The sequence below is a fragment of the Bidens hawaiensis genome, unplaced genomic scaffold (assembly GCF_021521415.1).
Source record: "Bidens hawaiensis isolate Kalapana, Puna unplaced genomic scaffold, B.hawaiensis_p1.1 tig00000459_1, whole genome shotgun sequence".
NCBI classification, from domain to species: Eukaryota; Viridiplantae; Streptophyta; class Magnoliopsida; order Asterales; family Asteraceae; genus Bidens; species Bidens hawaiensis.
Window position 1 is genome coordinate 1481836 of NW_027491031.1, and position 27550 is coordinate 1509385.

Genomic DNA, 27550 nt, shown 5'->3' on the forward strand with positions numbered 1-27550 from the left:
TGTAGTCTAATGAGATCAAGTATTTGAAGACTGAGATATGCACTTGGAGTAACATAGATAAAGAATGTTTCACAGTACTAATAGGCTTACAAAAATTGAAAGAAAGAGAAAGTTGTAATGAAGTTGTGAAAGAAATAGCTCTTGGTTCGAAGCTCGCTCGAAATTGGCGCGGTTGTAAATGAGCTGAGCTCGAGCTCAAATTTTCCGCTAGACTTGAAAACCGAGCCAGCAGATACAGTTCATACCAGCATGTGATTTTAGTATAGTATAGTATATAATATATCATCATTATTTTAATTACTAATTGTAACCATTAAGTTATATTTAGAGACATTCAAAAACTCTTGGTTAATTTAGAATGGACTAATGCGCACCATTATGGCATTATGCATATACGTGCATTCACCTATCAGAAATTATAGAATATAATATAATACATTAGTGACACTAAAAAGAATATTATTGTATGAACATGTAAAAGGATCTAAAAGATATATAAATAAATCAACTAATCAAGTATATGGTACAAGTTTCATCTCTTTTAAAATTTATAAAAATTACAATTTTCCGTTAACTTTCTATTTAATTTCACTTTTCTTAAAAAGAATTTAGAACGCGTCTTCAATTTGCAGAGTCCGTACTCTCATTGTCTCACTCTAACCAGACTATGTTATCTTAACCAGGATATCGCTTTATTTTTTTGTAAAAGCGAATTAACTTATCAATTTATATAAATAATAATAATAATAATAGTAATAGTAATAGTAATAATAACCAACTTTTTTAGGGGTGTTCAAGAAATCCGAAATTCGAAAAAAAAAACCGAAATCCGAACCAAAACCGAAACCCAAATAAACCGATCCGAATTCTTATTCGGATATTCGGATCGGATCAATCCGAATATCCGAATAAGTAATTCGGATTCGGATCGGATTCGGATATGGAATTTTAAAAAATTCGGATTGTTCGGATTATTCGGATATCCTATTAATCCGAATAAAAAACATGTTTTTATTGGTATTTTCCGGTTTGGTATATATTTTAGACTATTATTTGAAGTTGTAAAATTTAAATTTATGTTAAGAGTAATTCGTATTTTCCGGTTTGTATGTTTATTGTGGTTCTAGACTATTAAATGTTATAAACAAAAAAAATAGAAAAAAATGTTAGCTTTATTTCGGATTATTCGGATAATATTATCCGAATCCGACCCGAATTGAATTCGGATAGAAATATTCATAATTTGGATCGGATCAGATCGGATTTCGGATAGGGTCTAAAAATTTTCAAATCCGAAAATAACCCGAATAATTCGTTATCCGATCCGATGAACACCCCTAACCAACTTTATCGGTATAAGTTTGAAACCTATGGTACTACATGTGTGACGCATAGGTAGGCGGTACAAAGAATTTGATGCATGTGGTACCACCCGAGGGAGTTTATCGGGGTGGAGCAAAGGTATGTAATCTTTTTGTTTAATGCAAGTCTCGATTGGAATTTTAGCTTTGTATCTACTTTTGTTTATGATCGTTTGGCTCATACCGATCCATCTCTATCTTCTTCATAAAAAACGAGGTAAAATCTTAAATCACGGGATTTATCAACACGACAATTATAAACATAGAGAGCAAAATGAACTCAATATAAACAAAGAGAAAAAAATCCAATATAAATATGACCTTCCAAATTCAAATTAGTTTTGATTTTTTATTCTTAATATTATTTTTTAATTAACTACATATTTAACTAACTAGTAACCAATTAACCCAACACGTTATATGTATTAGATTTTATGTTTCGTTTCGTATTGTCGTCGCACGCATGTTTGGTGGTTCCGGTTTCGATTATATAATATTTTTTTGAAAATAACACATTTCAATATCATTTTAGTTACATATAATTTTTCAGTTAGAGACCTCCTAAATGAGCACGCAAACATACGAGCCTTTGATAGAAGGAAGAAAGCAATTCAATCGATCATCTTAACGGCATGTTGGTGCTTGTGGAAGGCGAGAAACGAAACATTGTTCAACGAAACACGAGTATCAATAAGAAGGCTAAAAGAAGACATCAAACGTAATTCGTTCTTATAGGTGAAGAATAGGGGGGAAATGGTAGGGCTCGAATGGAAAGATTGGTGTAAGTTTAATTTTGATTAATGTTGTACCTAGGTGAGAACTAAATTTTGTGGTGATGTACTCTTGTTGTTTACTTTTTTGAGGGCTAACTACTCGTTAGTCCTTGTTATTTAATAAATTGGCCGTTCAAAAAAAGGTTATATGTAATTTATTTACAACTATATTTACTGTTTTTTTTTATTTACTATAATGAGTACACCAAAACTAAAGAAATTTACATCTGTTACAACACGAAGGTTTCATCTCCCTAGTTTAAAAGCATTTATGAGAATCGTAAATAAAAAAAAAACATGTAAAATAATTTACAATGACAATTGATAAATGTACAAATAATAAAATTAGCTATTTTGTAATAAGAAGTACAAACTTATATAGGCTTAAAATAGAAATCCATAAGTGGGTAACGTGGCAGTGGCATTATTCGGTACTAGAAGCTTGTGATATCTTTGAAGTGGAATGACTTTTATACCCTTGGTTTTCTTGGCCTCTACGTTTTCGCATGAATCATCCTATGGACTTTAAAATATCTTGGATATATGCAAGCCCCTCAAGGTTGTACTTATTACCAATTTCACCCTTCATTGTTTTAAGTTTTTATACAAAGTTAAAAGGACTTTTATTTGTGAGCATGCTCAAATGTTCGTAAACGATATAAAAACTTCATAATTGAGCATGCTTAAAATAGGATAATCTAAGGATAAGTGACTTGCTAAAAAGTCCTCACATGACCAATCAAAAAAATTTGTGAAAACCTTGAGCAAAATAGACAATCAGTTTGTCTGAGATACCAAATGTTACAAGATCTTTCAGCTTCAAGATTCTTTCTATCGGTGATTTCATCAAGTAGAAAAATAAATGATTTTAAAAACCTTCCTTCCATATATATTTTTTTATCAAACACTAAAATACGTACGTGTGAAGTAAACCAAAATTAGGAGGCACAATCGATAGCCGCCATGTTATGATAAGTAGGTATGAGCGTTTTCGGTATCGATATTTCGAGAATTTTGCACATAATACCGGTGCTGGTACACCAAACCGAACATTTAATACCAATACCAAATATTTAAAACTTTTGAGGTCAGGATTTTCAGAGTCAATACCGGTCTCGTAAATAAATAACATTACAAGGACTCAAAACAAACATTCATTTCAATCTCTCACTCTTTCTAGGCTCTCACTCTATTTCCATTTTTAAATTCAATAATAATAAAATAATAATAATAATAATAATAACAACAACAATTTCCAGATCCAACGGCCACCACCGTAACCGCCTCCACACACTCCCTCGTCCACCGCCGTAATCCGCCGTCAACAGGTACGTGCATATCACACACATGTTATAACGTATGGAGTACTCTGTTTCTAGAAGATTCCGGATCTGATTTGACCGTACGATCTTATTTTATTGATTTTGATGCGTAGAAGTGTAATTTTTAGTTATTGTTGGAGAATTAGGGTTAGGTTATGAATTGATATCATCGGTGTTGAGAATTTGAGATGAATTCGGATCTGATATAGTGATATGACCGTACGATTTAGTACGTTGCTTTGAGTGTTGAAATTTATGCGTAGAAGTGGATGTAGACGTGTAATTTAGTAAGTTATTGTTAAGAGAATTGTTGGAGAATTAGGTTAGGTTATGAATTCGATAGCGTTCGGTGTTGGAAATTAGTGAAGAGAGTTGGTAACAAATTATTGGAAGAGTGTCAGTGTCGGTTAATTAAGATTAGGTTATGAGTCGATTGAGTTGGTGTTGAAAACTTTGAGAAAACGGACGGTTTGAGATCGGAAGCGAGTAAGGATGGTGTCGGTGTCGGTGAATTAAGGTCAGGTTATGAGTCGATCGAGTTGGTGTTGAAAATATTGAGATAGTGGAGAATTAGGAACGAATGATTGGAAGAGAGTAAGGAGTAAGGACGGTGTCAGTGTTGGTGAATTAAGGTTAGGTTATGAGTTGTTCGACTTGGTGTTGAAAATATTGAGATAGTGAAAAGAATTAGGAACGAATGAACGGAAGAGAGTATGGATGGTGTCGGTGTCGGTGAATTAAGGTTAGGTTATGAGTCGATCGGGTTGGTGTTGAAAAATTTGAGACAGTGAAGAGAGTTGGGAACAGACGGTTGTCAGGCGGTTTGAGAGCTCGTCGGAAGCGAGTGAGAACGGGGCTGATGCCGTCGGTGGAGATGAGGACTACTAGGGTTTTCGGGGCGAGGGTTTTGAGGTCTGGTAGACGATGTCTTACTACTGAAGAGGTGTTTAAACATATGAGAAGAGCACCTTTAGCTGCTGCAAATGCTGAAGGAGATTGGATTGAGATGCTTGATCATGGCGGCGGCGGCGGTGGTGTTGAATTTATTGGTGATGGAGAATCACAGAAGGAGATTAAGTTAAGGCAAACAAGGGGAATCGGTCCAATTAAGCTTGTTGATGATGATGATGAGCATGATCATTCTTTAACAGACAATACTCGTTGGGGTTTGGTTTACTCTAGGAAAAGAGTTAGGACTGAATCAACCAATTGCAGTGATTTAGATAAAAAATTTGGGAAAAAGTTTTCGAGAAAGCAATCTGGAAAGAACGTTGTCACTGAAGTTAGGCCTCCATCTGTTTTGCAACTAAATATTACAACCACGAAGCCTCGCTTATCTTCAAAATCTAAATCCAAGAAAAAGAAGGTAACGAGGGTTTCAGTCACTAGACCAATTTGTTTAGGTTTACCATGTTTGTCACCAAGAAACAGTGTTACCATCCAACCATGTTTGTCACCAAGAAACAGTATTACCGTCAACCATACCATCCAAAAGAAACGAAGCTCATTAAGATTAAGAAAACTAAAAATCCCTTCAAGTTTTGGAAATTCAAAGTCCACCAGTGCTCCTTTCTTTCCAATAAGCTCAAAACCTGTAATTTCTAAGCCAATTCAGAAGGCTAGTTTTAAAGAAGAACTCAAGGAATTAACAGAAAATATAGATTCTGCAAGCTGCAATGCGAGTATATTAGTGATAGAATCTGACAGGGGTCATCGAGAGTTAGGAGCTGTTATTACAATGGAAATGGTTGGTCCAAATCAATGGAATCTTGTAGTTAAACGAAACGGGGTTGAGAGGTTTCGTATTGATGCGTTAAACGTGATGAGGCCGTGTTTTTGCAATCGAATCACTCTTGCCATAATTTGGGCTAGCAGTGATGAAAGTTGGAGACTCGAGTTTCCAAATAGACAAGATTGGTTTATTTTCAAAGAATTGTACAGAGAATGTTCTGAAAGAACCGTATCGGTTCAGAGTTCTTTAGCAAGTATTATACCCGTGCCCCGAGTGAAAATAGTATCAGAGTATGCAGATGAAAAGTTTGTACCTTTCAAGATGCCTGATTTGTATATCAGTACACGAGGTGACGAAGTTTCTAGAACATTGAAGAAGATTGCTCCTGTTTATGACATGGATTCTGATGATGATGAGTGGTTAAGTAAGTTTAATGATGGCCGTGATACAAGGGTTGATGAAGATGTTTTTGAGAAAATAATTGATGCTTTTGAAAAAGGGGTTTATTGCTATCCTGATGATTATTCTGATGTTACAATGGTTGTTGATCGTTGTTTGAGTCTAGCTTCAAAAGATGTTTTGAAAAGTGTTTATGGTTATTGGATTGCTAAACGGAAGACACATTCTGCTCTTGTTTGGGTGTTTAAGGTAAGAAAAATACTATGAATATTATTATTTTGTGACTTGTAATTTCTATGCATGGAAGTAGAGGTGGCAAAATGGGTGGGTTTGGGTCAAAACTAGAAATTTTTGTTTTGGTTTGAAACGGGTCGACTTGTCCTGCACCAGTTTTTGTCTCGAAGTTGGATTAAAAAAAAAGAATTAGGTTTCATATGTTATTTTGGAATTTATCTTATTTGAGTGCCCATTTATCTTATTCTTATCGAATGAAATCACTTAAAATGTTATAAGTAAGCCTGCAAGAACGGGTGGGTCGGTTGGGTTGGGCGACGTGTCAAAACGGGTTCGGGTAAAAAATATTTGTAACTTATATGTATTAATTGGTAGTTTGGTACACTTTAGGTGGTTGGAAATGGTTATTTTTAATTTTTATACTTATAAACAAACGGTTTATCAAATATGCTGTACAAAATTATTCAATTTTAATATGTTTTTTGTAATAAAATTATTTTGGAGATCATAATAATGTGTAAGTAAACGGGTCAAAACTGCCATGTCATCATTTAATATGCTTTACGCTCATAGTGCATACAGTTAAAGATGGTTATAATCACTAGTGTCATGTCAGCATGAGATTATTACATTTGTATTGACTTTAATGGTTGAAGTGTGCATATCTGACCAATGTGGCTGATGAATGTTTGTTTGCAGCTTTACAAACCAAAAAGACACGAGCCACTAAATTTAAAATCGGTTCTTCGCAAGAAGAGATCATTTAGACAACGTGGGACCCAAGCTGGAAGAGGAAAGGAACTTACTTTCTTGAAAGGTGTGTATATACTTATTAATATTGTTGTTAATAACTGTTGAATTCGACCAAATCGCGATAATCGAAGCAAGTTGGCCCTTTTGAGATGTTTGAGTTTTGGAGTATGTAGTTGTGTATTTAATACAAACTGCTAATTTTGAAGGAAAAAAAGGTTGTTTAAACCGCTAAACCAATTTTATACTATATGCTTGTAAACAAACCACGTAAACGAACCTTACGTTCAGTGAACTGTTTGCGAACCGTTCGGCGGGAAGTTATGCTTAGTTATGTTCACTCGTTTACGTTCGCAAACTGTTCGCTTATACTGGTAACGAACAATGAACACGAACAAGAAAACCTCGCGTGTTTTTTAATTGTATGTTTTCGATCGTTTGTTCGGTTAAAGGTAAACGAATGATTGAATGAACATGAACATGAACATGCTCAGTTTGTCTTCTTATATGGTGTATGTGAAATTACTAAATTGGACATCGGAATATTTGCAGCAGCATTATTTGAAAACACAAGAACCGTGGAGGCTGAGAACACCGCCACCAAAGTTGAAGAAACCGAAGCGGCGGCTATCTGGGCGGAACAAATGGCTGTGATGAAGCGGGAAAGAGCTCAGCTGTTGATGAAGGTTGCAGACATACTGACTTACAAGGCGGCAATAGCGATGAAAATTACAGATTCCCAAGCCACATTCAACGATGATAATATTGATGAACTTTTTTTGACCGGTGAATAACTTCGGTTTTAGTTGATATGTTGATTTTACCGATTAAAAAGGTGGTCATAAGTAAAACACGGATGGATACCGTTTGTTTTAAATTAGTTTTTGGAAGCTTTTGGATGAAAGCTAGCTGCGTTAGTGATATAATTGTTGTACATAAGTTGTATGCGTGTACATTCTGCATCACTCGTGGTACGTTACGAAAAACTTAATGCTGTATAAGCAGCAGAGGTTTGGTTTAGTTTAGTTTCTTTTAAAACTTATACAGAAATATGGGTTATAACTTATCACTTATGAGGGCATTAAATAACTTGTGTGCTGTTTTGTGGTCGTTTTTTAAGTTATATTATGTTTTTGTTTCGTCTTTTTTGGTTATTCAAATAGTCTTCAACTCCTTACGAATCTGCAATCGACTCAGTGCCAATGGTCGCTAAAGGTCTGGTTCTCGGTTTGCATTTTGCACACTTTTGGCCTCTGGAGCCTCGACCAGTCTTGACCTTGTTTGTTTTTGAATATGGACTCGACGTAAACACCTGGTTTGTTTTTGAATATGGACTCGACGTAAACACGATAAGGGGTGTGATACATACAAAGTCATAAAGGAGGAATTTGTAACTAAAAGGCTAATTTGATATATGAGAACTAAAACTCAAAATTTACTTCACTAGTTACGCAAATAAACAAATTTATGAGAAACTAATACGCTTTAGAATAAAAATTTATTCACTTTTAAGGCATAATGTACATTTAGTGTGTAAATTAAATGAGCTCAAACTGAACCGGGTTTAAATGATTACGAGCCAAGCCTAAATAAAAGCTTATTTATCTTATAAACAAGTCCGAATGTCAGATATTTAGCTTGACAATACCCGCATACCTAAATGTTATATATTATATAAATATAATAGTTTTATTTAATATAACAAAATATCATGTATATAACTATGATATATAACTAAATAACACACACACAAGTCGAGCTTGAGCTTGAAAATATATTTAGCTTGACAAGACCCGCATACTGAATGTCATATATTTAGCTTTACAAGTCAAACTCGAACTTTAGATATAGAGGTCATAGCAAGTTGAGTTCGTATTCAAGCTTGTTAAAACAAAGAATCAACCCAATTTATATTAAATTAAACAAGTCAAGCTTATTATCTTAAAATTTAGGTTGACAATTGGACAAATAATAACTAGCATACATTATAATAAGGGCTCATGTCGCGGGTTTTAGTCCACCGTGTGTTACGTCACTGAGTTCAGCTCTAGTGGAGGCATATCGACTGCCAAGTGGCAACCGGCGATATGGTTTCCCGGGGGAACGCCCAAGCCAAACTCTGAAGCCAACGTGAGCTCGGTTAAGACAACACTGTCTGGCCAGAGTAGGGCAACGGGACTCTCCAAATTTAGAGAGTACGGTGACCTAACACACAAGAAGTCACCGTTTAAAAAAATCAAAAATACAGTTTATCATAATTTAAAATATATTTAAAAAGAAGATTCATTTTCAAAAGGAAGATCAACAACAATATTTTCATGTGTATTTGAAGTTCATTTAAATAATTTAATTATAAGATTTTGTCCAATAAAAAACTCACCGGTTTGACTTGTAATAGTGGGAGGTGGTGAAGGTGTGGTAGGGTCTTCGACTTCCTGCTTCACTGGTGGTCAATGATTTTAGAAGTCAACAACTATAAAGTCAACCTAATGTTTAATTCTTTGGTCAACCTGAGTTTTAGAGGGAGGGCTCAATTTCAAATATCAAATTTAATAATTTTAATTGTCCATTTTGTTAATCATACATAAGTGTTAATCTAATATATGGTATATGATGATTTGTTTTATTTGAAAAATCAACCGTCTAACTCTAGAAACCAGTAAGAAACGTAACGTTTAGAAAATAAATCTTTTTGAGGTATAGAATCCGTGATTCAAATTGAATCTAATACTGTAATGAACTAACACTTTTATCTTTCGTTTAGAATCTTAGTATCGTTGCTTTATCAGCACTGTCTTGCTAGCTCAGCCCTATGCTGAACAAGGTAAGGAGTATAAATAGAGAAAAACAAGAAACACGTCTCGAGATGCGTTGATGTTGGACCAAGTAGATGAAGTGTTAGGGGTGGCTAAACATGTATTGTTTGACTAGAATGAAAACTTTTAAACATGTATTAGTCACAACCATTTTCCCAGTTAAAAAGAATAAAATCTTTAGATTTGATACCTTAAAATAAAGGTTGACTTGATAACAAAGTTATAATATTAATAATACATGTGAAGTTGATATGATGGTGAAGAAACGTGGATTGACTCACTGGTGGACGATCTACTTTCCTCGGGTGTGATTATGCTATTTCGCCGATGGTTTCTCTTAGATCTGGGTTCTTCCACCTACAAAATGAACAGCACCGTAAACTTACCCCTCAGAAAGGGACAGAGGGGTCCTCTTTGGGGTAACCCTCCGGTGTGAGAATAAGTATTTGTGGGAGAAGATAATAATATGTGAGAGTAAGGAATTTGGAGTGTATTGCTTAATAGCTGAATACTCTGTGATTGTATGTTATCAGATGATATTGGATGTGATATGATGTCCCTTCTCCTTGTGGAGTTGATGCTGTATTTATAGTGCTAGGGTTTCCAATGATTGGGCTCAGACCCAATTAGGGCTTTGTTGGCCTCTTCCAGTAGCTTTGCGCCACGTGTCCTTTGGGACACCTGGTGCTTTTTCATTGGTTATAACCACGTGGTGGCACATAGGTTTTGCTGAGTTGTCCACCTTTCATTGGTGGCTGTCAACATCAACATATTCTTATTCCTTAAAAAGATACCTTCTGGAAGGTTGTCTGACGTGCACAATCAAGGTTGCCCTAATCCTGATTTGGATAAGGACGAGGTTGATTATGTGCATGTGTGATATGCGCCAATCCTGAGGATGCGCGAGGTCTTCTCTTTATTCTCACGCGCAGATGTTTCATGCGCAGATGTGATATGCACGAGCATGTGATATGCGCCGCGCGCTGATGCGCCACGCGCATATGTGATATGCGTGAGCATATGTGATGCCTGGGCATCTGTGGTGCCTGGGCATATGATGCCTGAGCATGTGTGGTGCCTGGGCATATGATGCCTGAGCATGTGATGCATGAGCATATGTGATATGCGTGAGCATATGTGATATGCGCCATGCGCGTAGGTTTTGGCTTTGTGCCTTCATAATGCCTTGATTTCAAGCCTCTTGTCTATATCTTGTGGGTTGACCCGCCTTGCTCGGTGTTGAGGCGGGTACATACCTCTTCAAGCCCCCCAGTCTAATGTGTGTCTTGTCTCGCGCGAGCGAGGCAAGATAGATATTAGACTTAACAGTTTGCTCTTTTAGTAGGGGTTTGTCTTTTTCTTCATATTATTCATCGTTGCGCGAAATTCTATCCTTTTTGTTGCAATCGAATCGTCTCTGTACGTGGTTGGTTGTTGCTGACGTGGGTCAGTGATGGAGACGTGTCAGACCTTTCGTGTGCTCGAGGTGCTACAGTTGCCTTTCGTGTCCCCTCACATGCTGTCAGGGACACGTGTCGCGCTCGCGTTGGCCCGTTCCTGCGAGTGGTGGCGCGTGAACTCTGGCAGCAGCTGTAAAGTTTATTATCGTGTCCCCTCACACAGTGTCAGGGACACGTGTCGCGCTCGCGTTGGCTTACAGTTGCGAGTGGGGGCGCGTGAAGTCCGATCAGCACCAATTTTTCTCTCTCCTGGGCCTATAAAAGCCAGCCCTTAGAGTTTTTTTATCCTTCATCTTCTTGTTTATTCTTCTGAGTTATTTTCTTTCTTTCTTTCTATTCCGATTACGTGTCTTCTGCTTCCAGGTCTCTGTTCTTCAGATCATCCTTTGTCCGTTTTACAGTTGTATGTCTGATAGCTCAGACAACACAACCTCCCCTATCCATTGCCGTGTGAAATCGTTAGTGATGTCTACATTGAAGAAGACCGGCAAGGGGAAGAAGGCTGATGAGGTCTCATCGGAGGAGGTAGGGAGGACCAAGGCCGTGAAGAGGTGGAATGAAATCCCCTGCAAACTGAGGCAGGCTGATCTTGACAGCCTTATCGCCTCTCAGGGTTTTCTCCCTGTGTTTGGCTGCATGTTGCCGGGGGCCGGGCAAACGGCGGCGGACCCGCCTGCCGGCTATATATCCCTTTATAGCCATTTTTTCACCCACTGCAACCTTCGTCTCCCGATGACAAGGTTTGTGGGTGCGGTGCTTAGGTTTTATGGGATTCATATATCCCAAGTCCATCCGTTTGGACTCGTACGCATGACTCACTTTGAGTTCATGTGCAAATCTCAGCGCGAGGAGCCCACCCCTCGGCGCTTTCAGTTTTTTTACAAGCCCAAGATCCAAGATTCTTGGTTCTCCTTCATTCCTCGCAGTCAGAAGGTGAAGTGCTGCACTGTTTCATTCAAGAGCCTTCATGACTGGTCTGAGAAATTTTTCTATATAAGGGCTGGTGTGATCCCCATCCGCATGACCATGCGCGCGATTTCTTCTGCGCCTGCGGATGTGGGTGTCCTCAAGAACCCAACTGGCGCCTGGGTTAATAAGTTGACCGCTGAACCATCCCCCGCCAAGAACATTTGTGAGGAGGCGCTGGTGGGGGTTGGTATGAGCAGGAGGTGGGCGGACAGCGCGACTGAGCCCGTTATCCAAGTCGACGGCTTGTGTAAGTTTATCTCATTGCTTTACATCTGCGCGAATATAATTCTTTTTGCTGATATCATTTGACTTGTTTTGTGCAGTCACCAAGGAGTATATCCACGCCGCATATGATGAGCATATGGAGGGTGGCTCCGTCGCGCTCGGCGCTGGGGAGGTTGGTTTCCCCGATCGCTTTGATGACATGTTCATCCCTGTTGATCTGGGATTTGTCTTCGACAGCGATGCGCCTGGTAAGCCTTTGTACTTATGCATTTTCCTTTATAATACCAAATTTTGCTAACACTTCTGTTGCGTGTATTGTAGATGCGCTTGAAAACTATGAGCTGGAGCTCGCGGAAGAGGAGGAGGAAGAGGAGGCGCCCCAACTAAAGCGTAAAGCTAAGGGGAAAACTGGCGCAGGGGCCAGTAAGAAACAGAAGAAAAATGATGCCCCTGTTGTTCAGGATCCTCCTACTAAGGCGAAGGGACCTGAGAAAACCCAGGTGTTTACCACCAAGTTTTCCTTGTCCTCCCTGCCTCAAAAAGTGGGCAGACCTCCTGTCCACCTGAGGTATGGTGGCGCTACCTCCTCCCTTCGCGCGGCGGAAAAGGGAAGCGGTGTTGCGCCTTCGACAGGTATACTTTGCTTATCCTTTGCCTATCTTTTATGATTCTATGAGCGCGATTCTAATGAATGTTTGCTCTCTCAAATGCTTGTAGAGCCGGCGACAGCGCAACAAGATGCCGAGGCTGCGCCGGAGGTCGCTTCGAAGTCCCCTGTTTTACCCTAGAAAAAGGGTAGAATTGACTTCATGGCGATGTTTGCCTCGCGAACGGAGTTGCGCCAAGGTACGTATTGTGCTTGTATTTTCTGACTTTTTTCTTTTAGACCAAGTCATGAACCATTTCTTTTTGTTTATTTTTTCATAGGAGTCGTAGCTGGCGCACAAGCTGCTGGCGGCACTCCTGGTGCTGGTGCCAGCGCCGTTGGCTCTGCTCCTGCTCCTGCAAGCGCTGAATCTCCCCTTATCGGGATTACAAAGGAGCAGGAGGCCGTTTTACGCGCCGACCTGGCGGCGTCGAGACCTCCCTCACCTCCTCCTGTGCACAGCCCTCCTCGCGAGACTGATTTTGGTTCTAGGTCGCAGGAGAAGAGGCCTGTCTCAGAGGAGGATGAGGAGTTTGAAGGTGAAGGCCCCGACAGTGGGCGCGCCAGCCCTGTCGCGCCACGAGGTTTTGTGGCGGAGTCTTCCCGTGGGCCTGGCGCTGACTTTTCTGCTTCATCCCCGCAGGTATAGGTTCTTTTTTTTTTTTTTTGCTCCGCTGCGCGGACTTCCATCTTAATGTTTTGATGACTTAGATGATTACTTTGTTTCTGCAGGAAGCCGATCACATTTACCGCCCGAGATGGAATATTACTGAAGACAGCACATTTCAGTCCATGGGTGTGTGTGCGGAATTCTGGGCTCATGCTGTGCCTCCATCTGAAAGGAGGTTCCAGGAGGACCGCGCTCGCGACGACTTGCTCAACGATCATATGTTTGCTGGGTCAGCCATCTTTGCTGCCTCCCAAGAGCTTCGCTATGATTACGTAAAAGTACGTGATGCTCTTGCGGAAGCCAAGCAAGAGGCTAAGGTGTCTGCTTGGCATCTTTCTGATGCTCGAGAGAGAGCTGAGAAGCTCCAAGCAGAGCTCAGTGAGAACAGAGCAAGTGCCAACAGCGCCTTCGTGAAGCGCGGGCATGAGCTTCAGGCTGCGCGGGAGAAGCTACAAGCGGCGGAGGCGGAGGCGGCCAAGTACGCGCGCAGAGCGCGCGACTTGGAGCTGGAGGCGGAGGCGCGTGACCAAGCTCTTGTCCAGTCTATAACTGAAAAATCATCACTGGAGAGTGAGGTTGCGCGCCTGAAGAAGGAGCTGGCGGCCGCGCAGGCCGAGAAGGATGAAGCCTTGGCGATGGCAGCGTCTAGCCAGGAAGCATTTGATTCTGCGCGGGCGGAAAAAGAAGAAACCTTGGCGGCAGCAGCGTCCGACAAAGAGGAGCTGAAAAAGACTAAGGAAACTGTTGAGTTATTAAACTCTCAGGTTCCTGCCCTCGAGACGTCTGTTGCTGGCCTCGCGCAGGATCGCCAATGGCTAATCTCACAGGGCATGACTCGTTGCGCTTACGCGATGAAATACTCAGACGAGTTTCAGGCCCTTGTGATGGATTGCAACGCTGCCGCGCGCTTGGTTGGTCGAGCTGAAGGGTTTACGGATGGCTATGAATATGGCATGTTGAAGAAGAACCCATCCGAGTACCCTTATCAGAGCGACGCTGCCTGCGCGGACATGGCCGCGATGGGGGAGAAGTATTTGAATACTCCCATTCCCATCCTTGCATAGGTATTTTAACCTTAATGAAATAACCTTGACTTATTTTCCAAGTCTTTTTGTACTCATATTTTTCCTTATGATTTGCAGATTTCCGCGCTTGCTGACCAGCCCGATCTCGCCGCGCTAAAGAAATTACTTGACGAGTGCGAAGGGGCTGGTGGCGGCGATGATGGCGCGGGGAATGCTGGCGTTGCTAGCGGCTCTGGCGTGGCCAAATGATCTGCTCCTGACACTGTCGTGATAGAACACTCCATTCAGGACGAAGAACTTGACTATGGTCAGTTTGGAGATGACGAGGAGCAGGCTGCGCCAGATGCTGAGGGCGGTGATGATGACTATGAAGAGGCTGACGTCGACGTGGAGACTTGAGAAGCCCTTCATGTTTTTTGTATTTTTATTTGTAGTTTGTATTTCATCATCTTGTAAACTTGTAAATTTCAATGCCTTTGAATGAAATTTTGTTTTTCCCTTCTTCGCATCTTGCGCATTCTCCATTCATCTCTTTATATTGCATGTTTGCTTGTTTAATATAAGATATGCTTGCACGTTGAAATAAGAACAAGGTTGTAAGGAAATTATTATACTCAATCCTTGTCATATTGTAAGTGATTTTTCCATATCTTGATTATGTTGACACGCGCCTTGGCGTTTTCATTATTCCTCTTTTGCGCGACGTTTTCGCGCATGGAATTATGAGTTTTTTAGCCTTTACGTGTCAATATGTGTTACTCAGATATCCATTACAGTTTCATGCGCGACCTCGACCTGAGACCTTAACAACTATGTTTTGGCATTTGCTTTGGCTTAGTTGTGTTTAGTTATTTTTATGGTCAGGGTGCGCAGTATGTAGGATGGATGTTGTGAGTGATTTGAGCTAAGGCTCACATTATTGGGCTAAGGCCCTGACGTTTTAGAGTTAAGACTCGTTAACGCATTTGAGCTTGAAGCTCGCGCATTTATGTTTTACTTCGTTTTATTTCATTTTGATGTCAATACAATGTTGTCATATTGCTCAAAATTGATAAAGGGAAGTGTGAAACATGTATGCAAAAGGTAATAGAATTGGGCTAAGGCCCTGACGTTTTAGAGTTAAGACTCGTTAACGCGTTTGAGCTTGAAGCTCGCGCATGTATGTTTTACTTCGTTTTATTTCATTTTGATGTCAATACAATGTTGTCATATTGCTCAAAACTAATAAAGGGAAGTGTGAAACATGTATGCAAAAGGTAATAGAATTGGGCTAAGGCCCTGACGTTTTAGAGTTAAGACTCGTTAACGCGTTTGAGCTTGAAGCTCGCGCATGTATGTTTTACCCCGTTTTATTTCATTTTGATGTCAATACAATGTTGTCATATTGCTCAAAACTAATAAAGGGAAGTGTGAAACATGTATGCAAAGGTAATAGAATCCACATTAAGAGAAGATAGCGCGTATCATTATTCATAATGGCTTAAAAAGCCTTGATTACAAACTTGACATTTTTACATGAAACATTTTCTAAGCTGTGCCGCGTTCCATGCGCGCGGTATCTTCTTTCCATTCAAATCTTTTAAAGCGTATGCGCCTTTTCCCAATTCTTCCGAGACTTGATAAGGTCCCTCCCAATTGGGGGACATTTTTCCCGGGGGTATCGCGCGGCTAGCTTCATTGTTTCGAAGGACAAAATCATTTTTCTTGAAGTGGCATTCTTTCACACGCTGGTTGTAATATTTTTCCAGTTTTTTCTTGTACTTGGCTTCACTGATGATAGCCGCCTCTCTGCGCCCTTCAAGTAAGTTGAGATCCAACCTTCTTTCGCGCTCGTTATCAATTTTGCTCATCATGAGCACTCTATGGGATGGGCATCCAATTTCTGCTGGAATCATTGCCTCCGTTCCATAGGTTAGTCTGAACGGGGATTCGCCATTGCTGGTTTTGCTTAATGTCCTGTGTGCCCACAGGACATTAGGTAGCTCTTCGACCCAAGAATGGGATTCTCCCTCCAACCTCTTCTTCAGCCCATTTAACAAGCTTTGATTCGCGCGCTCCACTTGGCCATTCCCCTGAGGGTGGTATACCGAAGTGAAGATTTGGTTGATGCGCAATTCCTTGAGCCAGTTTGATAACTTCTTGTCAGTGAATTTTTTTCCATTATCGCTCACAATTTCCATGGGCAAGCCAAAACGGCATATGATGTGGCTCCAGATAAACTGCTTCATCGCTTCGGCTGTGATTTTTGCTAGTGGCTTGGCTTCAACCCATTTTGTAAAATAGTCTACTGCCACTACCAAAAATTTTACTCGCCCTTGCGCTTGCGGTAGGGGACCCACAATATCGATTGCCCATTTGTGGAAAGGCCATGCGGAGGTCACCGGAATCAAGTTGTTCTTTGGCCGCATGGTGTTTGGCGCATAGCTCTGACATGCTTTGCATTTTTGGATCTCTTTTAAAGCGTCCAAGTACATGCCTGGCCAATAGTAACCTGCGCTCATTGCCTTGGTAACCACCATGCGCGGGCCAGCATGTACTCCACATATTCCCTCGTGTATCTCTCTGATCACATAGCTTGCTTCCTCAGCATCTAGGCATTTCATGAGCGGTCCCAGATAAGAGCGTCGATATAATGTACCATCAAGCAGTTCATAGTTCTGCGACTTGTGTCTTATCTTCCTCGCCTGGGCGCGATCGTCTGGTACTTTTCCCTCCTTCAAGAATTCCATTACTGGAGTTATCCATGATGAAGGGGTTGTATGAGTTACAAGGACAGACTTCGCTCCCACCGACGGGTTGCTCAATACTTCCACCCTGACATCTTTGCCAAAGTGATCGAAGCTGGTTGATGCCATCTTGCTCAGCGCGTCAGCAGATTTGTTTTCACTGCGCGGAATATGAATGATTCTGAAGCAGTCAAATTGCTCGATGAGCTTTTTCGCCTGCTCTAGATACAGAGGCATGGTGTTCTCCTTGGCATCATAAAGGCCATTGACCTGTGCTGCTACCAAGTATGAATCAACATGGGCCTCCAGCCTTTTAACCCCGAATTTCTGCGCGATGCGCAGGCCAGCCACTTCATTGTTGGTGCTCTTGAAGTCCAACCTGATGGCGTAAGTATATTCATGATTCTCTGGATCCACCAGCTTGAGGCCTGCGCCGGATCCTTCGTTGTTTGAAGCTCCGTCGGTGAATAATCTCCACACATTTTCTTCATCATTGGCTCGCGGAGGGTCTACCTCGCGCTGAGCCTCTTCAATTTTTTCTTCAGGGACTTCTGCAATGAAATCAGCCAAGACTTGTCCCTTTATTGCTGGACGGGGCTTATAGGCGATCGTGTGTTCACCTAATTCCAGCGCCCACTTTGTCAGCCTTCCCGAGAGCGCGGGGCGCCGCAAGACTTGCTGGATGTTGTAACCAGTCAGAACTTCAATGGGATGACCATTGAAATATCTATGAAGCTTGCGCGACGCGTGTGTTAGTGACAAAACTAACTTTTCCATGATGGAGTAGCGCGTCTCAGGATCTGTCAGCACCCGACTCACATAGTATATTGGCGTTTGGATTCCCTTACGATCCACCAACAATACTGCGCCGATGGCGCGCTCTCCTGCCGATAGGTACAATGTCAAGATTTCACCAGGCAGTGGAGCTGTGAGCGCCGGCAAATTTATCAAACACTCTTTTATCTCACTGAAAGCTTGCTCGGCCTCAGGAGTCCATTTGAATTGGCTTTTCTTTAAGCAATTCCTCAATGTGTTGACAAATGGGGTAGATTTGCTTGCATGGTTCGCTAGGAACCTGTTGATTGAAACCAATCTACCATTCAGCTTCTGGACTTCTTTCATGGTGGATGGCGAGGGCATGTCAAGGATGGCCTCCACCTTCTCAGGGTTCACCTTGAATCCATCCTTGGTGACCATTACACCTAGAAATTTTCCCTCTAGTACGCCGAAAGTGCATTTGCTCGGATTGAGCTTCATGTTAACTTCCTTTAGGCGCCTAAGGGTTTCTTCGATGTCTTTGAGCATTTGCTTTTCCTCCCTGCTTTTGATCACCAAATCATCGACATAGACTTCTAGGTTTCTTCCAATCTGCTCGCTGAAAACAGCATCCATAAGTCTTTGGTAGGTAGCTCCCGCATTCTTCAAACCAAAGGGCATTTTTGTGTAACAAAAAACACCCTTGTCGGTTCTGAAGGCGGTCTTGTCCTCGTCTTGTGGTGCCATTTGAATCTGGTGATAGCCCTTGTAGGCATCCAGGAAACATTTGAGCTTGAATGGCGCCAAGGAGTCCACCTTTGCGTCGATGTTTGGTAGGGGGTAACAATCTTTTGGGCACGCTTTGTTGAGGTCCTTGAAGTCAATGCACATCCTCCACGACCCGTTACTTTTCTTTACCATCACAGGATTGGCTACCCATGTCTGGTATCGTATCGGGCGGATGATGTTTGCGCGCAATAGATCCTCAACCTGTTCATTCATGGCCCTCGCCTTCTCATCCCCCATGACTCTCTTCATTTGAGCAATTGGCTCTACAGACTTGAAGGTGTTGAGAGAATGTTGCGCCAGGTCTAGCGGAACCCCAGTCATATCAGAGTGTTGCCACGCGAAGACCGACATATATGCTGTGAGCAATCTTTTCATTCTCAACCTCGTGTCGTCTGATATCGTAGCGCCAATTGTGATTGTCTGCTCCGGGAATTTTGGGTTGAGAATCCATTCCTCTGGCGCGTTGTCTGCCATTGGAAGTTTCATCCTCCCTTCCCGCGGAGTACTTGTCACTGCGCACAAATGATCTCGGTATACAAAAGTTACACCTGTTGGTGTTGGGAACCCCAATGCGCCGTGCGCTGGCGACGGTATGGTGTTGAATTGGGCAATCGTTTCCCTACCCAAGATCATATTGTGGCATGAAGTGGTGGGCAAGACCAAGAAGTTGACAACTTCGGCTCGCTTGTGTTTTTCATCCCCCATGGTTAGTTCAAATTGTATTTGACCTAGGGGATGAATGATTTCATTCGAGACACCAGAGATCAGTGCATTCACAATCTCAAGCCTTGCTTGGTCTGCCGGATCCAGTTTCCTGAAACATTGCTCATACATGATGTCTGATTCGCTGCCAGTGTCCACCAGGACCTTTGACACTTCATAATGAGCAATGTGTGTAGTGATGACAAGAGGACTGCTGATGGAAGGGCCTCCCCTGATTCTTGGGAAGATGACTTGTTGCTCGCGCCAATCTCCTTGGATTTGCGCGCTTCTCTTTCTTGATATTTGCCCTTGCCTTCCTCCCTCGGCTACACAGATTCTTTTATACTTCTTGCTGGCTGAGGCTCCTGATTGTTCATTTTCTGGTCTTGAGTTTTTTACCAGGTGAGCCAGTTTGCCTGATTTCACATCTTTTTCAATTGCATCCTTCAAGTGGTGGCATGCATCAGTGTTGTGCCCTGTGGATTTGTGAAATTCACAGTACTTGCCACTGTCTGATGGTCCCTTGTAGTGTAGTGGCTTGGGGCTTTTGAATTGGACATTCTCAGTGCTTAACACCTGTGAAGGCGTTTTAGTGAGGGGAGTCCATATTCTTGGCAGAGGTCTGCTAGGATCTCTGCCGCCCTCCCTCTTGTCACCCTCCCCGCGACTACGAACGTCTTTTTGGGGCTGGGGTGAGCTTGGTTGCGCCTGCTTTTCTGCGGAAGAAAAACTGGTTGATTGCAACCTGGACCATACAGAGTTCTGTTTGCCCCTTTTTTCGTTGCTGCGCGGTGACTCAGCTTGATGCGCTCTTTCTCTTGCCCTATCCTGGGCAATTTGTTTTTCATTTCTCGCGAAGACTCGCGATGCTTCCATTAGTTTGGCCCAAGTGGTGGGCATGCCATCTCTGCTTACGAGAGCTCGGCGGAGTTGATCACTGCGCGCGCCTTGTATAAAGGCCACGCGCAGGAGTTGCTCAGTTATACCTCCGATTGTCAGGGACTCCTGATTGAAACGTGTTATGTAGTCTTCAATCGTTTCATCATTCCTGCGCACGCAGTGCATGATGTCATCAGGGTCGCGCGTGTGTCTGCGCTGCTGTACGAAGTGGGCTTGGAACTTTTCCAATAGTTCCTCGAACCCATCAATTTGCCCAGTCGGCAAGCTCTCGAACCAGACACGCGCCGCGCCCGTGAGGCAGCAAGCAAACATGTGACACCATGTTGGCATCGTCCAGCTCTCTAGGTTTCCCGTGTTGTAAAAACCTTGCAAGAAATCGTCTGGATCTGTTGTGCCGTCATATTTGCCCAAACCACTTGGCATCTTGGTTTTGTGCTGAATAGGGGCCTTCGCTATGCGCTCAGTGAACTTTGAATGTTTCACCAAGATGGCCGGCCTGTATGGTGTGGTTACGTCCACTTGCCCTCTTACTGGTGGGCTGTATGGCGCGTGCAGATCCAGATCGGCTCTGGCTCCAGGCGCCATGTTTACGTGCGCGCGGAGCTGTGAGCCTCCTGCATGAGTATCTCGCGTCTTCCTCATGCTGTGCACTTCTTCATCACTGAACTCAGTGTGTGCAGTGTGAACGGAATGACCATCTTCCGGCGCGTGCGCCCTTTTTGTCCCATGAACGTTTTGCTTGTCAAACGCTAGCCTTTGTGTTAAGTCGGCTGTCTTTTTGTGTTTGACCATCTCATTGTACTTGTCCATTAGGCGCCGTTGCTCGTTTATGAGCCATTCTTTGGGGTCATTAGTTTCATCTTCTGGACCCATTGGTCCTTTTTGTTTCGCGCCGGCAAAATTTTGTAACGTAAGATCGTCTGGAGGAGTTTCAGTCTGGCCATGAGGAGTTGTGATGAAAGGACGGTTACTGGTGGCGCGCGTAGAATCACGCGGCGCCCTCAGAAACTGTTGTCCCTCATTAACATCCTCACGCTCAATATCCTCCAGAACTTGATCAACGTTACGAACGCCAGAAACCATGGTGAAAATTTGGTTTTTTGTTTAGAGATCTGATGAGATCTTGTTGCCGTTGTAACAGTGGATGGCGCCAATGAAGAAACGTGGATCGACTCACTGGTGGACGATCTACTTTCCTAGGGTGTGATTATGCTATTTCACCGATGGTTTCTCTTGGATCTGGGTTCTTCCACCTACAAAATGAACAGTACCGTAAACTTACCCCTCAGAAAGGGACAGAGGGGTCCTCTTTGGGGTAACCCTCCGGTGTGAGAATAAGTATTTGTGGGAGAAGATAATAATATGTGAGAGTAAGGAATTTGGAGTGTATTGCTTAATAGCTGAATACTCTGTGATTGTATGTTATCAGATGATATTGGATGTGATATGATGTCCCTTCTCCTTGTGGAGTTGATGCTGTATTTATAGTGCTAGGGTTTCCAATGATTGGGCTCAGACCCAATTAGGGCTTTGTTGGCCTCTTCCAGTAGCTTTGCGCCACGTGTCCTTTGGGACACCTGGTGCTTTTTCATTGGTTATAACCACGTGGTGGCACATAGGTTTTGCTGAGTTGTCCACCTTTCATTGGTGGCTGTCAACATCAGCATATTCTTATTCCTTAAAAAGATACCTTCTGGAAGGTTGTCTGACGTGCACAATCAAGGTTGCCCTAATCCTGATTTGGATAAGGACGAGGTTGATTATGTGCATGTGTGATATGCGCCAATCCTGAGGATGCGCGAGGTCTTCTCTTTATTCTCACGCGCAGATGTTTCATGCGCAGATGTGATATGCACGAGCATGTGATATGCGCCGCGCGCTGATGCGCCACGCGCATATGTGATATGCGTGAGCATATGTGATGCGTGAGCATATGTGATGCCTGGGCATCTGTGGTGCCTGGGCATATGATGCCTGAGCATGTGATGCATGAGCATATGTGATATGCGTGAGCATATGTGATATGCGTGAGCATATGTGATATGCGCCATGCGCGTAGGTTTTGGCTTTGTGCCTTCATAATGCCTTGATTTCAAGCCTCTTGTCTATATCTTGTGGGTTGACCCGCCTTGCTCGGTGTTGAGGCGGGTACATACCTCTTCAGATGGAACTCTTTTAAACTTAACAAATCATATTGATATATGATTCAATAATAATATATAATCCATAATCAAACACTTGATTTGAAAGAGACTATTTGATGGTATGCTAAATAATTGAAATATCTTTTGCCAGTATAATTTAATGCTTCAAATTTTATGCTACAACTTTTAAACAAACTTTAAAAAGAATTAAATGGGAGATGTTTGTGGATTTTCAAGTAAATATGATATAAACCTGAAAATTTGATATGATCTCAAAATACGATATGAAGTGAAAATCGTGTCATACATATGAGGCATACCACAAAGGAGTTTCCGTGGGTTATACAAACACGACTTGTTGAACTAGAAACTTTATATTTGTGGTCTCTTTTTTTATTCGCATACTAATACTCTAAAATAACAAATGTACAACAAAAAAAATATAAAGGTAGGTAAAATATTACATTAAAACAAATATATTTAATAATGTATGACAATAATACATTCACTTTAATGAATGACAAAGCACATATAAAAAAAGTATAACATCAAAAGGCTAACCTACTACTTGCGCCAATTCAAATACGACCCGTTTAACTTAACACATACATGTTCGACATAAAGCTAGCTCGAAGTTCTTGACTAAATCTAAACTTATGAATCTCGTATTATTTTCATATCATGACAGAAATTTGAAAACGATCTATTAGCATATGACTTATTTATGTGGAGATGAAAAAGTTTTATTTATATTATATAAACATCCTTATTAAATAAACCTAAGTATTGATGCCATGAACAAAAGTTTTATTTAATATTTGATTTTCAAGGAGTATTTGTACGCTATTTTCTGAATATTCTTTTTGCCGTCCTTAATATAATACTTACCAAGGTCTTTAATACATGTACTATAATTTATATTATATTGAGTTTATTATTCCTTGAAAACAAAGTAAATAATAAATAATCCATTGACTTTGTAACATTTCTTATTATATAAAGGGTTACACAAACCCCTATCCTACCTTCACTTCATCTTTCTACAAATACACATAACACCACCTGAAAACATGATTTGCTTAATATATGATGGCTATGGAGCTTCAACAACAACCCTTGTCTTCATCACTTGCATTTGGGTTCCGTTTGTCCAATTAAAGAACACTGTTTCTAAAGTTGTATTTGTCTTGATGACAATGTTGTTTCACGTACAACGTCGTCATCATGATCAGGTAATTCATAATAATACCCATGACTATGACATCTGTTGGAAAGTTTTCCCATACGTCTACCATCTCCCGACTCTTGCATTTCATGATGCATCCTCAGGAGAAGATAGCAAAGTGGAGGATGATGTATGCTCCATTTGGTTGTTTGAGTTCGGGGAAGTGGATGAAGTGAGCCAACTCGACAAGTGTCATCATGTGTTTCATAAACGTTGCATTACGAGATGGCTAGATCATGGTCATTTCACTTGCCCTCTTTGTAGATCTAGTTTGCTAGACATCTCATGCAAACTTGTAGCGTAAAACATGTTTTTCGTGTTTTCTAGTACTTTGTTTTAGTTGCGCCTTTGACGAGTTGATTGTATAACCATCAAAGTATATGGAGTAGAATGCACATTGTGTAATTAACCCGGATGACAAGCTTAGTTATGAGGTTATTATGATTCTAATCATATTTTTAAGATTATATTTAGACTTGGATAAATAATCTAACATTAGCTTTTATATCAATTTGATGTATAAGAGAAAAAACCTCATTGTTACACAACCTTACACTAAATCAATACATTTTAAAATCAAATATATTCTCATTTTTGTTAAACGTATTGAGACGCTCGCAAGCTAGTTGAGATCATCTCAATAAAAGATTGTCCTGAGCCAAGCTTAAGCGATCACGAATCTTAGCCCATACAAATGAATCTGGCTTAATATACCGAGCTTGACCACAATTGTGTGTGTAAATGAGGTTTTTGTTATATCAATATAATAGATATATATTAGATAATAAATATATTTATATAATAATAAAAATGGGAGACTTATGCAATAATCTATTGTACATTATGCATTCAAATTTGTATATGTAATATTCTTTTTTATCTAACTTTCATTTTTTTACTTTTGGTCCCTACACTTTTCACAGTTTACAAATATGTCACAAAATAATTTTTAGTATTAGTCGTCAACATTTTTCCACTTTCAACTTTGGTCCCCTATATTTTTTATGTTTTACAATTTTTTTTTGTTTGATGTTTACATTTGAATTTAACGAGTTAACGAGCTGCAACGCATGTGTGTGGTTGAATGTTTTTATGTCTGTTTTCCCGTTTAACGGCCTCATTGCAACGCATAGATGTTAAGTTGACTTAGTTATTTTTTCTATATTTTATGTTATGGTCTACTTTTTGTGTGTTAACACAATGCAACGAGTGCGTATGGTTCAATGTTTTTACGTCTACTTTTTGTTCAATTTTCTTAATTATTAAGGTTAGTTACTACTTGCGGGAGAGGAGAGAAGGCGGCGGTGGTGGTACTTCATACTTTCGAGTGGAGTGGATATGTAAATACACGGCAAATGCACGGTTTTACACCTCCGCCGCAACGCGGAGGGTGTAAATACTAGTTATGTATATAGTTATGATAAACTAACTAAATACATGTATAAAAGACAAATTATTCACAAGCCAAACTCAAACTTTAGATTTGGAGCTAAAGATAAGTCAAGCTCGAACTCGGTCCAAAAAACAAAATTACTAAAGGGTTTTTGGCCTATTGGTATTAAGATGTCGTATAGAGGTGTTTTTCCTTAAATTATAAAGGTATAAGTCCGGTGATAGACATAAAAGTGTAAATTTACAAGTACTATTATAGAGTGTAAGTTTACCTTTTTAAAAAACCTGAAAACAAAACTACATTTGCGTTAAAATAAGGATTCATGTCGTAGAGGTGGGCAAATTAACCGGCTAACTGAACCGACCTGAAAAGTAAACGTAGATTGAACCAGCTTGAAACCATAGATTCGGAACTAGTTTGTAATTTCTCCACCAAAACCGGTTCTAAACCATGCAAAAACCGGTCTAAACCCGAATCGAAACCGATCAAAACCCGAACAGAAACCGATCAAATCAACAAACCTATTTCAACCCGAACCGAAACCAATCATAAACCATTTTTGACTTTTAGTGATCAAACCGAACTGGTTTCAACCCAAACCAGTTTAAGTTTTAAACCGGCTTATACACCTCTAATCATAAGAGGAGATCATCAAAATACAGATTACTAGAATATGAAAATATATTAAAAAAGAAGATTCATGTTCAAGGAATATCAACAATATTTTCTTGTGTGTTTGAGGTTTTTTTTAAATAATAGAATTTTAAGATTCTGTCCAATAAAAAACTAACCGGTTTGACTTGTGAGAAGTGGGAGGTGGAGAAGGGGTGGTGGGGTCGGCCCGGCCATTGACTTCCTGCATCATCGGAAGTCAAAGATTTCAGAAGTCAACAACTATATAGTCAACCTTATGTTTAATTTATTTAGTCAACCACAACAACACTAGAAAATATTTATTTGAAAGCGTTTGAACCTACCTTCAATACTTGAGTAAGTTTTTTTTGAGATGTCTATACTGATTTTCAGGGGAGGCTCGGAGAGTGTGTGAGACACACCATCGGCCGGGCACATAAGTTTCGGGGACACAAACTTTTTTATACATATAACATATATATGTTTTTTGGTGTTAAAAATAAGGTTATTTGCAATGGTTTATGAAATAATTACATTCTCAAAATGGTTTCTGCTTATAATAAATCGGTCGATAAAATTTTATCCATATACATTAGCAAATAAATAATTTTCGTTAAGGCCTACGGTCATTTTTATTTTGGCTCGACCGAGGTATTTAAATTCTTGAAGACGGCCCTGCTGATTTTGACTATTTAGACCTGACTCGCTTAAGATTACCATAACGAGAAAACCTACCATTGTGGAAAAAAAACCGTGAGTCATGTTTCGTATCTAAGACTATAAAAGACCTGAAGTCTTGACCATCAGTCCATCACTCTCATGCCATTGAATCAGAAGGCCAAGTGCACTGTAACACTCGGAATTAACCTGTTTGAAGAGTGATGTTAATTGTTTAACATAGTATAATATTTCCTTTTAATGTAAATATGGAATTACCTGTGTTGAAAAGAATTTTGATTTTTTATGTTGAATTCGTGCGCCGCTAGCATTTCCCAAATGTGTTGCTAGGACCGCCCTAGTAACACAGTGTAACGATTATATGGAGACAAAGATGATAGGGAAGCCTCGAGAGGTGCTAATGTTGGATCAAAATTTGACGATAATTAAAACTTCTACACACAAGTTACACCTAAGCATGTTCAATCATAAAAATCTTGATTTGATATGCATATTTGTAGTTGATACGATGAGTTCTTTTAAACTTACTAAATCAACTTAATACATAGTTTAATGATGATATGTAGTCCATAATCAAATACTTGATTTGAGAGACTACATAATTAGTTGCCAAGTAGTTGAAATATCTTTTATCATATTGAAAACAATATTATTAAAATAGATCTTGCCTTGAAATATACTATATAGTTGTTTTAAGATGCTTCAAAATCGATCAAACAACTTTTATAATGGAAGATTTTGCGTATTGACGGGTAAAACCGATATAGACCTGGAAATTTGACACGAACTGGACCACGACATAGTTACTTTGCATATTAATACTTTAAAATAACAAATTTCTAACCAAATTTAATGTGTACACAATAATTATGTTAAAACTTACGAAAAAACATATTTAAAAAAAAGTTATAAAATTAAAAGGTCAACTTGCGAACCTGTGTCAACCCAAACACTGCTCGCCTAGATAAGCATGTTTACGTGTTTGATCTAAACTCGCTATACCTCACTTGGACTAAATCTAACCATATAAAATTTGTATTGTATTTGTATCATGTCAGAAGTTCACGATGAATAACTTCTGCTTATTTGCCTTAAGATGAATAATGTTCTATATAAACTTATAAAGTTATAAACATTGAACTTTTTTGGAGGTGCACAAATAAATATTTGAACGTAAAGCGGTTTGATTTCGGGCAAAGTAAATCAAAATAGATTTAAACTG

The 27550-nt window shown here is 40.4% G+C and overlaps 1 protein-coding gene across 1 annotated transcript; it reads left to right on the plus strand.

Moving 5' to 3' along the window:
- Nucleotides 1-3360: 3360 nt before the first annotated feature.
- On the plus strand, nucleotides 3361-7570 carry LOC143630329 (uncharacterized). Its single transcript, XM_077099384.1, has 3 exons — nucleotides 3361-5836; nucleotides 6521-6638; nucleotides 7124-7570. The coding sequence occupies exons 1-3, from the start codon at nucleotides 4316-4318 to the stop codon at nucleotides 7363-7365; spliced, it is 1881 nt and encodes a 626-aa protein (XP_076955499.1). The 5' UTR covers nucleotides 3361-4315; the 3' UTR covers nucleotides 7366-7570.
- Nucleotides 7571-27550: the final 19980 nt, after the last annotated feature.

Coding starts and splice junctions, on each gene's coding strand:
- LOC143630329 (XM_077099384.1), top strand. CDS start 4,316: ATGCCGTCGGTGGAGATGAGGACTACTAGGGTTTTCGGGGCGAGGGTT. Junction 5,837..6,520: donor CTCTTGTTTGGGTGTTTAAG/GTAAGAAAAATA, acceptor GTTTGTTTGCAG/CTTTACAAACCAAAAAGACA. Junction 6,639..7,123: donor GGAACTTACTTTCTTGAAAG/GTGTGTATATAC, acceptor GAATATTTGCAG/CAGCATTATTTGAAAACACA.